Source organism: Delphinapterus leucas, chromosome 1, assembly GCF_059928025.1.
Source record: "Delphinapterus leucas isolate spDelLeu-1000000601 "Yukka" chromosome 1, BTC_Dleu_Yukka2, whole genome shotgun sequence".
NCBI lineage: Eukaryota > Metazoa > Chordata > Mammalia > Artiodactyla > Monodontidae > Delphinapterus > Delphinapterus leucas.
The window spans coordinates 125,236,543-125,251,276 of NC_143129.1; the positions used below are offsets into that span (position 1 = coordinate 125,236,543).

A 14,734-nucleotide genomic window follows, 5' to 3' on the forward strand; every position below is an offset into this window, starting at 1 on the left:
AGAAATCATCAAAAATATCCAGGCATACATGAAGATGAACTAAATAGAACTTTTCAAAACAAAGCAATATAGTGTTAGATTAGAAATTAAATTGATAAGTTAAATAGTAAAATAGAGAATTAATGAACTGAAAGATGAACCTCTGAAATAATTACTCAGAATACAGCAGAATGTGACAAGAGGACAAAATATGATTGTGTGGTTAAGAGAGAGAGAATAGATTGAGAAGGGCCTAAAATATATCAACATATTTGAAAGGTATTGGCTGAGAATTTTCTAGAACTGATGAAAGGTATAAATTCAAAGATACAGGAAGCTCTAATTATACCAAGGAGAGTAAGGGAAGTGACACCCATATCTAGTTGTACTTTCTTTTATTTGTTCAGTCAACAAATATTAGTTGAGCAGCTGCTGTGTAACAGGCACTATTCTAGGCTCTTGAGAAAGAACAGCAAACAAAAGACAAACGTTCTTACTCTCCTGATACTTATAGCCTAAGCATATTATCTATTAGAAGGTGATTCTTGCCATGAAGAAAAGAAAATGTAGAATAGATAAAGGGGGATTGAGAGTATCATGGTAGGGCAAGGAGAGCAAATTGCAGTATTAGTAGGGCAGGCCTTTTGGAGAAGAGGTCTGAGAAAACACTTGAAGGAGGCAATGGTGTTAGCCATTGGAGATAAAGGAAAAGTTCTAGACAGTGAGTACAGCTAGTGCAAAGTCCTGAAGGTGGGAGCGTGTTTAAGAAATGGCTAGAATGCTTGTGTAGATGAGTGTACTGAGTAAAGGGGAGAATAGGAGATGAGGTCATAGAATTTGTGGAGGGCCAGAGACTTATATTGTAAGATCTTGCTTTTTACTTTGAGTGAAATGGGGAGGCAAGGTAGGGTTTTGAGTAGAGAAGGGATATGAAATGATGACAGCTTTAGTCCCTGTGTTGAGAAGAGACCATAGTGAGGCAAGAGAAGAAGCAATGAGATCAGTGAATAGGTTACTGCAGTAATTCATGTGCCAAATGAGGGAAGCTCAGACCAAGGTGGTAGCAATAAGGATGGGCATATAGGTTTTTAATGTAGAACCAACCGAATTTCCTGATGGATTGAATGCAGTTCATAAGAGAGTGTCAGGAGTCAAGAATGACTTCTAAGGTTTTAATCCAAGCAACTGGAGAGATGGAGTTGACATCAACTGAGATAGGGAAGGTTTGAGTGGAGCAAGGTTCTAAACCTTTTGGTTTAGAAAGGGGATTGATCAGAAGTGTAATTTTGAACATGTTGAGTTTGAGATGTTTATTAGGCATTAAAGTGGAGATGGCAAGTAGGCAGTTGAATATACAGTCTGGAGTTAGAAAGAGAGAGCCTAAAGAAATATAGTTAGGAGTCAGGAGCACTAGAGCCATAAGACTTGCTGAGATTACCCAAAAAAATAGGTATACATAGAGATGTGGACCAAAGACTGAGTTCAGAGGTCCTCCAACATTAAGAGGTCAGGGAGAAGAGAAGGGACCAGCAAAGACACCTGAGGAAAAACAGGTTTTTTTGAAAACTAAAAGCAGGTGATGTTATAGAAGCCAAGTTAAAAGGCAGCAACAACAACAAGAAACAACAACAAAAGTGGAGGGAGTGATAAACCATGTCAAATGGGGCTGATAGGTCAAAAAAGATGAGAATTGAGACTAGGCCTTGGATTTAGAAATGTGATGAGATCACTGGTAATCTGATGAGGGCAGTTTTGGTAGAATAATGAGAAAGAAAAGTCTGGTTAGAGTGGATTGAAAGAGGATGGGAGGAGAGGAACTGCAGATAGACAACATAGATGGCTATTTTGGAGAGTTTTATTGCAGTGGGGAGTAATTGGGCAGTGGATTGGGGGAAGAGTGTCAAAAGTAGAATATCTTTTGTTTTATTCTTTAAGATGTGAGAAAGAACAACATGCTTGTATACTGTTTGGAATGACCCATTAGAGAGCAAGAAATTAATGATGTAAAAGAAAGAAATTGTTGTGAAACTTCAGAAGACCAAAGACAAAAGACTTTTAAAACAACTGGAGAGAAAAGACAGATCATATACAAAGGAACAATTAGGCTGAAGCAGACTTTTTTTTTAATTATAAAATTTTAAATTTCTTTTTATTTTTGGCTGCATTGAGTCTTCGTTGCTGCGTGTGGGCTTTCTCTAGTTGGCGTCGAACGTGGGCTACTCTTTATTGCGGTGCGCAGGCTTCTCATTGCGGTGGCTTCTCTTGTTTCGGAGCATGGGCTCTAGGTGCGCAGGCTTCAGTAATTGTGGCATGTGGGCTCAGTAGTTGTGGCTCGCGGGCTCTAGAGCGCAGGCTCAGTAGTTGTGGTGCACGGGCTTAGTTGTTCCGTGGCACGTGGGATCTTCCCAGACCAGGGATCAAACCCGTGTCCCCTTCATTGGCAGGTGGATTCTTAACCACTGTGCCACCAGGGAAGTCCCTGAAGCAGACTTTTTGACAGCAACAAAAGAAGTAGAATAATACCTTCAAAGAGCTAAGAAAAAATAACAGTCAACCTACAGCTGTACACCCAGCAAAACTATCTTTCAAGAATAAGAGTAACATAAAGATATTTTAAGATAAGTAAAAACCAGAGTTTACAAATAGACATATACTAAAGGAATGCCTACTTCAAGAAGGAAAATGATTCCACAAAAATGTATGAGATGCAAGAAAGAATGATGAGCAAAGAAAATGAATTGGTAAACGTGTAGGTAGAGCTTAACAACCTTTGTATAAAATAATGATAATATCCAATTTTTTGAGGTCTAACTGTACATAAGTAAAATACAGAGGAATAATCAGACTGGGGTGATTACTGAGTAATCTAAGTTTCTTGTATTTCCTTGTGTTGACTTTAGACTTGGTTAGTAAGTACACATAGTCAATTTTCAAGGGTAATTTATTCTAAAAACAGAGAAGACATCTCTGAACCAGTAGAGGGGAAAAATAGAATATAAATAAACAAACAAAAACTGATCAATTTTTAAAGGACAAGAATTGGAAGAAAAGAAGTACAGATACAAAGTGGAACAGGAAAAGCAAAAAGTAAGAAGGTTGAAAAATAAGTATAGCAATACATTAAATATAAATTTATTAAGCTCATCGTTTAGAATACAGAGATTGTCAGGTCAGATTAAGATATAAATATAAAAACTGGAGCCGTGCTATTTACATAAGTTACACAAAACATAAGGAAATTGGAAGTTTCAAAGTGAAGGGATAGATAAAAATATACTAGCAATCATTAACCAAAAGAAAGCTGCAGTAGCCATAATAATATCAGACAAAATAGATTTTGGAATGAAAAGCATTGCTAGGGATATAAAGGATACAGTTTACTAAAAAGATATACTAATTCTAAACATGTATGCATCTAATAATAGCCTCAAAAGTCATAGAACTATAAGAATTAATAATAAATCAATAAATAATAAAACTTTATGGGATATAAATACCCCTTAAGGAGATATTTCAACATATCTTTCTGCTAAAATAAGAGAATAATAAGCACAGGATTCAGAATAATTGTTCTTCGGCAGGGAGAGGCAGTAGGTATGATAGGATGAAAATCTCAGGTAGAAGAAAAAATTTTATTTTGTGTAATTAGAGCAAAATTAGGATGATAAAATCTTAAGATAGGTGATACATTCATATGTGTTTATTTTACTGTATGCTTTAAAACCAACATCTGCATTACATATAATTTTGTATGTATCAAATATTCCATAAAGCATTTTTAAAGGAATTTTTAAAAATTCACAGGGAAAGCAATGCCTAAAAGGAAGGGATTTATCTTATATTTCTTTGAGAAACAACTGTCATTTCTAATTTAGTTTTTTGTCTTTCCATGGGCCATACCCTCTCACCTTGTATCTAGGAAAAAAAACGGTTAGTTTACAGTTAGAGGTTTTAAAAGCTATTTTCCTCATTATTGCTAGAACATATCCAACGGACCTAATCCAGACCCATGGGTCATTAAAATAAATAGGCCTCTTAACTCTGTTTTCTACTCCCACTTTATCTAGACCATGTGAAAAGTCATATACAGTTTGAAACACAGAGTCTTGGGGAAAATACAGTAAGTCCATGTTTGCCTTGCCTGGACACAATCTTTGATAAGAATATGCTTTTAGACAGTTCCATCAAGACATTCCTTCACCATCGAAAAGATTTCACAAGGCTTTTTTCAACTTAACTGATTTTTTTAATTTGCTTTTTAAATAGATTATATGTTAAAAGATAAAAAGTTTATACAGTGAAAATTTTCCTTCTCATTCTACTCCTTAGTCACCAAGTTTCCCTCCCTGGAAGCAAAAAATATTGTATTTCTATGTATCCTCCCAGAGATACTTTACGTGTGTATAAGAAAATATATATAGTTCTGACTTCTTATATGAATTATAGCATATTTTTATATCATTTTGTACTTTTCTTTTTTCCACTTAACAAAACATCTGGTGATCATTCACTAACACTAGACTTTCTCATCTTTATATGGAAATGCAGTATTCTACTGTACAAATATACCATAATTTTTTTAACCAATCGCTATTGATGGACATTAAGGTTGTTTCTATTTAAAAGGTCATTTAAAGCCAGATGTTGCCACAGTCATCCAGACAAATACTGAAAACATTTATACTGAATACAGTAGCACATTTAGACTATTAGATACACATAAAATATTTAATTTGAAATATGAATCTTGCCTTTGTAAAAATGACCATGCTGATCAATTTCATGTAGATATGTGTTATAAGTGTATAGCTTATATTTCAGAAAATAGCATTTTATATTAGTCTACTTTTCTCTCCTTTTCAAGGAATATGGCACTGTTACCGGGAATACAGCAATCTTCAGGGACAGCCAAATTCTCACTTAACTGTATTTCACATCGGGATTCAGACTGATATAAGCATGTACTTTCAACTGAAACAAACATGGTTCGCATTTAGTGAGTGGATTTTAAAAACTTGTTTGTTAAAATTGTAATAACAAGAAAGCATCTTTTTGTGTAAAGGAAAATTTGGGTTGGTATAACTTGTTAAAATATACTTATTGCTAATGTCATTAAAATAAGTGTGTCTATAATAATATTAGCTACAATAAATGGAAAAGTCATTGAGGGGAATTTATTATATAATCTAGGAAAATGTTACTTTACAATGATCTCAAGCTATTTGCCTTCAACTTAAAATGGGTTGGATATAGACGTTTATAGCCATTAATCTGATATCCAAGAAAGGTATTTTAAAAGGAAAAAAATGCTTGATTTTTCAAACTTGTTTTTAAAAATAGAAAAAGGAAAAAGAAAAATAAGCAACAAATTTTTCATAGCAGGACTTTTAAACAACTTGTTATAGAATTGGAATAATAAATAACTGAAAAGAAATTTACATTTTTGAAATGTTTATTTAGATTGAGTTAGTTAAGGGTAATATTAACAAATATTTTAAAAGCTAGATGATTTCAGAGATGGCTTCAATCCTCTATTTCTAGAATGGTTTTATTATACTATTCCTTGCACTTTACAGAGATTCATGTTATTTATTCAAGATTTTAAAGATGATCTGTAATTACATGGTGCTTTAAAAATATTTCATCTTCATATGTTGTTGAAGTTAGAGAGCCAGGGAAGACAAGTTTGAGGATGCCTGGTAAGGAGCCCAGAGGTAGCCTAAGAGGGGGGCAGTATCTTGGAGAGTATCATGATTCCAGCATGGATCCCATCACCATAAATCTGAAAACTTAATTTTGCCACTTCACCCAAAAGTCATCAGGGACAGGCTCACAACATGTCACCAGAGTGCCTTTTTATTCGTTAAAACTATTAGGGTACTCTCTCTGTGACCAGAATACAGACATATATACCACCTAGGACACTGCTTTCCTGGGGTCAAGGCATATGGGGAATCAGATCACTAGTGAGAAAGTTTTTTAGCAGAGACCCTTGGATAGTCTTGAGAAATGTTTTCTTAAGGCTCATGCCAAGCTTGATGAGCTAGCCCTGCTGCACAGAAGCCCCCACCAGATTCTTTTGTCTGCCAAATTCAGTTTTTCTGTGTTCCTTGGATAGTACTAGATCAAAATGCCAAATTCTTGCTCTTTGGGTTCCCATTTCTAGCCCTCACACAGCTAATTCCCTTCACATAGCACATTATTTTTTCAAATATGTTTCAGAAGAACTTCATTGATAGCCATTTTTTTTAACTATAAAAATCAGGTGTCTTAGAACTTAAATCCTCATTACTTTTGCTGAATTTGAGTGATTCCATATCTCCTCAGCAGTCCATTTACTGTCATCTGTCATATCTAAAGATGACAAATCTCATCCATTATGTATTGAGACCTCTAGTTTTACTCTCAGATGGATCTTAGTTACAGGTTCTATGGTCATCCTGCTGCTGTCTCTTAAGGACCTTCAACACAAAAATCATTGAGATGATCAGAATCTGCCATTGGAGAAGTTGAGAGGTACTTTGAGGAGAAAACAGGGCTTGCTTTTATTTTCAAGTTTAGCAATACTTATCTTTCCTCAAATGAGTGTTAGCTTTCACAACGCATTTATCAGACATTGATTACTTGCTCTGTGTTTGATGAAATCCTAGGCACCAGAGACAAGAGTATACGTATGAAATTATACTAATTGACAGAAACACTAAAAATATGCAGTTATACATGCAAAAATTATAATTTTTATGAGTCTTGGATTGTGTTAGGAGATGGTTCTATTCTCATTTCTATTAATTATCCCAGCCTCCTTGGTAAAGTTAGATTTATACCAGCTTCTCTCTAGGGGCTCAAAAAATATGTTTCTATTGTTTGCTCTTGCTCAAACAAAAGGAGGGAATATAATATATAAATTCAAAAGACAGTTAAATTTCTCTAATATAACCATTTAAAATATGTAATTTTGTAAAGGTACAAATTTAATATGCAATGTTCTTTTTCAATGCAATTTCAGAACATAAAGTGACTGATATATTTCATATTCTTAAGTTTGTCCAAAGAAGATAGTGATTTTAGGTTAATATGGGTATACTCCACAATTTTGGACTCAGTTTAGTTTTAAGAGAATCAAATTTGCATAAAAACATAAATACATCGTTTAACTAAAAGAAGATGTAGTAGCAAGATGATACCTTACTAAGATCCTCTCACATCTCTGGGTTAACTGATTTCTACTTACTTGGAGATACTAACTTAAGTGGGATGTATCATCCGAATCTCAGTGGTATAACAATAGAATGAAATAATGAGCGCCCTATTGCTGGAAGTGTTCAGACATAAGCGGAATAACTATCTAGCAAGAACGTTAGAACGGATTCTTTCATGGGTAGGAATTTAATTTAACTTTCCATTAAGTTTCTTTTATAATTTCAGATTTTGTTATTAGCAGTACTATATTTCCTTAATTTAGGATCCATACCTTTTCACTTTTTAACATCTCTGAGGTCAGGATGCATTTTATAATCAATGAATAGATATTTAATAAAGGATTTCTTTACTTTTCCTGAAAGGATATTACTAAATTGAAGGTATGTCTTAGAATTGAGGAAATATAGTAATTAGGACTGTTTGGCTTTAAGTAAAAAGAAACAAAGGAACAAGCTGGAGGCAAGGCAGGGGTATTTATTCTAAGAATATAGAAGTGTCTCACCAAACTCAAAGCAGCAGAAAAGCAGCTGGACTTTCAAGTGTATGTGGATCCAGGAAACAAAAAGCCAAAAAGGAGCCAAGATTTCCTCCACTTGCTCTCTTTCTTTACACATATACATTTTATTCTTTCTTTTGCAGGTTCACTTACTTCACATAAAGATGGTTTTTACACAGTTTATTAAATGTGTATAACTCTTAGTTCAAGAGGTTTATAAACTTCAATTCAAAACCGAACTAGGTTCCCTTAATTCTAATTCTGAGACTTATTATTACACAACTTGGGTTGGGTTTACACTCTGATTTCATCAATGGCAGCCATGATAGGTGGAGTGTGAAACTTAAAATGTGGCATCTCAGAACCCACCCCGTCCATCAGCAAGATCAATTAATTAAGAGGCACTGTGACTGGGGAGGCAGTCCAGAAATTTTCTTCTGTAATGATTCTCTTACTCAAAAGAGTGAAAGTGAAAACATCTAAAATAGAGTTGCCTAAAGCAGCCCTTCCTTTCTTCCATGCCTATTTTCTCATTTCTACAAATGGTGTGAAATGTTTCCATAGATAAAATGAAGCCTGTCCAACTGAGTTGTTTAAACTCTAGCTAAAAGTTTTAATCTAGATTTTTTTTTAGCGTTTCTGGGAGGTTTTGAAAGCAAATTTCTAAAACTGGCATTTTTGGAGAGGTAGCACTGCTTAAATTATGAAGTGTCAGAATTGGTAGAAATAATCATGAAGATCAGTCCTAACTTTTGCAGAGAAAGGTTGCTTTTGGGATTGATTTGAATCGCACACTATTTTTTTTTTCCCCCTGTTTAAAGTGATAATACTCTGCATCCTTGAAGTGTTCATCATCCTCATGCTGATCTTCCTCAGGGACCGAATCCGCATCTCCATTGCCCTGCTGAAGGAGGGGAGCAAGTAAGGCCTTGATGGAGAAACTCATATACTGTATATCAATGTCATATCGGTCACTGCTTATTTGTTGATGCCCCAGACTATTTTCCCTTTAAGATGGCTTGGTAAATCTGCTTTCCATTCAAGAAGACTTGTTCAAGTTCAGACTCTTCCACGTATTAAAAACTTCATGCTAACAAATCTTTCAAAATCCCCAAACCTCAATTATCATAGGGTAAAATAAAGCTAAAACTCATGTATTCTATGCACTAGCACTTTTTTTTTTAAACACCAAATATATGTTAGGAGGATAACTTATGTGAAAGTGATAAAGTGCTATATAAAAGTTAGTTATGTTATATTATTCCCATACTGAGTCATATGTTAATATTAATGGTTGAGATCATTTGCAGAACTTTAAATCACCATAATTCTATAAAGTCAATTATGTGCTCTTGCTAGTTTTGTATAAATAACAAAACTTGCTAGTAGACAGAATAATTGGTCCTAGCACTACCAGACTGTACATTTTGTATCTACAGCTCTCAATTCAGGAACATTTTATACCCAGAGCCATTTTTACTTTAAAATGCTACAGAATAGGGGCTTCCCTGGTGGCGCAGTGGTTGAGAGTCCGCCTGCCGATGCAGGGGACACGGGTTCGTGCCCCGGTCTGGGAAGATTCCACATGCCGCAGAGCGGCTGGGCCCGTGAGCCATGGCCACTGAGCCTGCGCATCCGAAGCCTGTGCTCTGCAACAGGAGAGGCCACAACAGTGAGAGGCCCGCATACCGCAAAATAAAAAATAAATAATAAAATGCTACAGAATAAACAGTTTTTCATAAAATTCATGTTGTGAGGTAATAACACCTACAGTTTCTAAACTATTCCAAAAGGTCACTTGAGGATAATACTTTAAACTTTTGAATAATGCATGGAAACAGCAAGGAAAGTGTTATTACAAAGCCAATAGGTCATGTTCTCTATTTAGAATGATGGAAACTGAGGTGTTAATGGCCAAGGACCAAATTATTTTAAATAGTCTTTAAGGATTGTTTTAACAAAATCATCATCTATAATAATAATAGTGCCACCTAAAGCCAGTGTTTGAAATAGTTAACAAGCAGTTTGTTAAATTAAACTCTCTCCTTCCCACAATAACTGAAGCCCTATCATTAGCCACTGAAAACTACTGATTTGCTGGGTTATTTCTTAAATAATATGATATTGTACAATTCACTTATCCCGCTGCTATGCCTCTAAATGTGTGTGTGTGTGTGTGTGTGTGTTAAACGGCAATTACTACTGTGACTGGTTAATAATTTTTTTCAAGGGAAAATAAGAGCTGGAATAAATGTGCATGAGAATACAGGGTAAACATAGGGATGCCCAATAATTCACTGAACAGCAGTGTCTGGGGAAAAGAGAGAATAGCATAGCCCAAATAGTGAGGTGGCGAAGGTAACAAATACAAAAATGAATCTAAAATGTGTCAGTGCATTAGGAGTGGAAATAGTTCCATCATAGTTCTCAGTGGCTGTATCAAACAGCATAGGGTTAATTCAGTATCATATGCTGAAAAGATTATAGGGCAATTAGGATATGAATATTTTAGAAACCATATCTTAGGAGGAAATATCAAAAGAATTATTACCCTGGAGAATAAAAGAATAATGAGTTGCTTGAAGGGTTGCTGTATGGAAAAGGTGGTCCTTTCTTCTCCAGAAGGTGGTGGATGTGAATTACATGCAGGCAGATAAGGAAGGACTTTCTAATACTTTGGTTAAGAAAATAGAATAAGCTGTGTCATATAAAAGTAAGTTCCTTTCACTCAGTGAGATCACCAGAGACTAATGAACATGTTTTGAAGATAGTTCAGAAGGGATTCTTAAATTAGGAATGGATTCTCCCATTTGATCAGATGATCATCAAGGTCCTCTCTAATTTTAAAAGTCTAAGGAAAAGGGAGAAATACCATGATTATAATGCATCAAATATTTATGCGTCAGCCAGAAATAACCAAAGAGGAGAAGGTTTGGGGAACTTTTGGCAGGAATCAAACATGAGCATTGAAAGAATGCCTCTAACTTACTAAACATGAATAAATAAAATTTTAAAACCAACTAAGTATACATCAGCAAAAAAGAGTTGATGGTTATTACCACTGTTCTTGGAATGAATTCAGTCAAAGGCTTATTTATAGTTCTAACAGATAAAATTTTAATTGAGAAATTATAACTGGATCATTTTCAGTTTCAACTATTTGTTTTATTTTAGAGCCATTGGATACATCCCTACTACCTTAATTTATCCAGTTTTAACTTTCATTTTCCTCTCAATCTGCATTTCCTACTGGGCTGTGATAGCCGTGTATCCTTTGGTAACTGACTCCTTCAAACCTCAGGTACACACTACTATTCAGGAGCTAGGAGTTTGTTTCCATCCGGGAAAGACTAGGAACATCCTAAAGATATAATTGATATGATGGTGATGATGATGGTGATGGTGATTATGATGGAGATTATGATTGCTAATCTCTAAAAATGTTTCAGTGTACCAATTGAATTTCCCCTCAGATAGGTCACATGGTACATTTTGTTTTATTTTGTCTTCACATGTGGTACTCCTCACTCCTCCTTTGCAATACGTAAAAAAATCTTTTTATATTTCACTGTTTTTAAGGGGCCGCTCAGTGGAGCTGACCCACGTTATATTACTCTGGTTCTGAAAATGAATGAATTGTTAAAAGATTAGTTTTTTGAAATTAATCTTTCAGTGGACTTTTGAGTTATTTGCATTACTTTCTTGTCCATTTACATTCAATCTACCAGCAAATAATTTATCCTTAACAGAGTTCACTCAGTTACTTGGCTACATCAGGGGTACCTATATACAAAGTCATAGCCCCAGAGGGGCAATGTAAACATGAAAATAAAACCTGTAATCCAGAGGTAAGTAAAAGAAACTCTTTTATTTACTGCAATACAGAATTCTACTCTATTTCATCTAGCAGTAGTGGTAGGAATCATCCTGAAATAGAGACCATGTGCATTGATGAGGATCACTGTAGAGAAGGGGAGGGTGGGTCGGGTGTTAGCAGGAGAGCACTGAAAACGGTAGGCAGAATAGAGAGAAGGCACTGCTATTTCCTGAGCTCACTTGTCCTGTCATACACCTAAGAAGCAGGCACAGTCAACAACAACACTAATAAATGTGAAATTATAGTGGATGCAGACTGATGAACATACGATGGAAAAATGAGGTACTTTCCAGAGCTCATTAAAGAATTGTATAAAGTGATGTTATAGAAAATAGAAATGACAGCAGAAGCTAATAGGAAAAAAGCAAGATATGCAATTGGGGGCCACACAAGAGAAGGCAAGGAAGGTGTTATCTTGGAATAGCACTTAATATTATATTATTCGTGTTTTGTTTTTTTTTTCCTGAGTGCAGATTTTTAATACAACTGAAATTGCCAAAGCTTGCCCTGGGGCTCAGTGTCGTTTTGCTTTCTATGGTGGAAAGAGCCTGTACCATCAATATATCACTGCCTTCCAGATATTCAATCTATTTGTCTTTCTCTGGCTTATAAATTTTGTCATTGCATTGGGTCAGTGTGCCCTTGCTGGTGCCTTTGCTTCTTATTACTGGGCCTTGAAAAAACCTGATGACATCCCACCATATCCACTTTTTACTGCATTTGGACGAGCCATAAGGTAAGTTTCACACTGAAACCTACACCTATCTTCCCAGTTATGTTTAATGTGTTTATAATTCAAGTGGCAAAGTACTTGAGGTCAGAGGTATAATTCAAGATTCATAGATGTCCACTGGCTTTGTCTGGTTTTATAGCCACAGTTTTATAATCCCTACCCAGGCCAATATCCTTCTAAAAGGTTACTGGAGAGAAGAGGTAGGGGAGGGCACCAAATTAAAGATTAAGGACTAACTTGTCTGTGTTTCTTCATTGCTCAGCTCAAACATAAAATCATCATAAGATGACAGGCTATTGGTATCATTTTCATAGATGAAGTGCAAAATGGATGTCTATGGTTTAAAATCCTCTATGGAGACCTTTGTCAATCTGAATAAGAGAGTATAAGAAGCTCTTTCCTATCAATCCTTCTGCAGATCCCTTTTACCAATAAAAATTAACTAACATCCTTTTAGTTAATAGTAAAAATATTTTAACTTTTATTCTCATTTTATCTTTGCCCAGATATCACACTGGATCCCTAGCATTTGGATCTTTAATTCTTGCAGTAGTTCAAATGTTCAGATTAATCCTAGAATACTTGGACAAACGTCTTAAACGTAAGATTCCAGAATTCATCTTTTCTCAGACTTCCTGACTTCTGTGAATAGAACAGATTGGGTCAGGGGGTTGAGGGGGACATAATGACTGTAACTTGGACACAGTAATAAGGATGGATGTGGTCAGATTGGGGAGATGTTTGGAAGGAAAAGCCAATAGGACTTGAGGGATGGAATATGGTGGGGGGGTGTGGGGAGCAATGGTAAAATAGAGTAAAAATGTGTGATGCTATTTATTAAGATATGGAAACCAGTAGAAACAAATTTCAAAGAAGAGATTTAAAACTGTGTTTTTGACCTGTTAATATTGAGAAGCATGGTGGAGATGTCAGGCGGTTCCAAGTCTAGAGCTCAGGACAGGTCAGGCTTAAAATATAAATGTGGCCATTGGCATAAATCTTCATACATAACACATACAGTTTACAAACACATAAACTCTGCTTGGGTTGTACTTTAAAATATTTTATTATTAATTATCAAAATAATCTTGAAACAGAGCAACCAAGTTGGAACACTCACATTTCCTGATTTCAAAACTTAATACAAAGCTACAGTAATCAAAACAGTGTGGCACTGGTGTAAGGACAGACATATAGACCTGGAAAAGAATAGACAGCCCTAAAATAAATGCTCACATATAAGACTATTCAGTGGGGGAAGGAGAGTTTTTTTCAGCTAATGTTACTAGGAAAACTGGATATCTACATTCAAAAGAATGAAGTTGGACCCTTACTTTACACAATATACATAAATTAATTCAAAATGGATCAAAGACTTAAACATAAAAGCTAAGACTATAAAAGCCTTAGAAGAAAGCATAGGAAGAAATCTTCTTGACATTGGATTTAATGATGGTTTCATTATTTTAATGATCATTTTAATGATGATATGACACCAAAAATACAGGTAACAAAAGAAAAAAATATAAATTAGAATTCATCAAAAAAAAAAAAGTCTGTGCATCAAAGGACACTATCAAGAGAGTGAAAAGACAACCCACAGAATGGGAGGAGATATTTGCAAGTCATATATCAGATAAGCAACTAATGAGAATATATAAGTAACTCCTACAACTCAACAATAAACAAACAACCTATTTCAACATGGACAAGGGATTTTTTAAATTAAGTAAATTTTTTTCAGCTTTATTGAGGTATAATTGACAAATAAAATTGTAATATTTTTAAAGTGTACAACATGATGATTTAATACACATATACACTGTGAAAGGATTCCCACATTTAAGGTGGGACACATCTGTCCACCTCATATACTTCCTTTATTTTTTCCTTTTTTGGTGTGAATGCTTAAGTTCTACTCTCTTAGCAAATTTCAATTATACAATACAGTATACTCAACTATACTCACCATGTTCTACATTAGATCCTAATACCTTAGTCATCTTATAACTGAAAGTTTGTACCCTTTTACCAGCCTCTCCCAATTTCTCCCACTCCCAGCATATGGCAACCACCATTCTATTCTATTTACATGCATTCAACATTTTTTCCCTACGTATAAGCAATACCATGCATATTTGTTTTTGTGTGGCTTATTTCACTTAGCATAATGCCCTTCAGGTTCATCCATGTTATTGCAAAAGCAGGATTTCTTTCTTTTTAAGGCTGAATAATATTCCATTTTGTATATATAACGTAATTTATCCATTGATCCATTTAATGACACTTAAGTTGTTTCCATACATTAGATACTGTAAATAATGCTGCAGTGAACATTGGAGTACAAATATCTCTTCAAGATAGTGATTTTGTTTCCTCCAATTATATATATACAGAACTAGAATCACTGGATCATATAGTAGTTCTATTTTTAATTTCTTGAGTAACC

General features: G+C 34.9%; 1 protein-coding gene across 2 annotated transcripts in view; it reads left to right on the forward strand.

The window, feature by feature from the left end:
- Positions 1 to 14,734, forward strand: part of SLC44A5 (solute carrier family 44 member 5) — a 99,014-nt gene that overhangs the window by 59,762 nt on the left and 24,518 nt on the right. For both annotated transcript variants that reach the window (XM_022581073.2, XM_022581071.2), the window contains exons 9-14: positions 4,844 to 4,975; positions 8,497 to 8,596; positions 10,850 to 10,942; positions 11,436 to 11,523; positions 12,026 to 12,288; positions 12,792 to 12,886. In XM_022581073.2, coding sequence (XP_022436781.2) covers positions 4,844 to 4,975; positions 8,497 to 8,596; positions 10,850 to 10,942; positions 11,436 to 11,523; positions 12,026 to 12,288; positions 12,792 to 12,886 — 771 coding nt within the window. The remainder of the gene's footprint in view (positions 1 to 4,843; positions 4,976 to 8,496; positions 8,597 to 10,849; positions 10,943 to 11,435; positions 11,524 to 12,025; positions 12,289 to 12,791; positions 12,887 to 14,734) is intronic.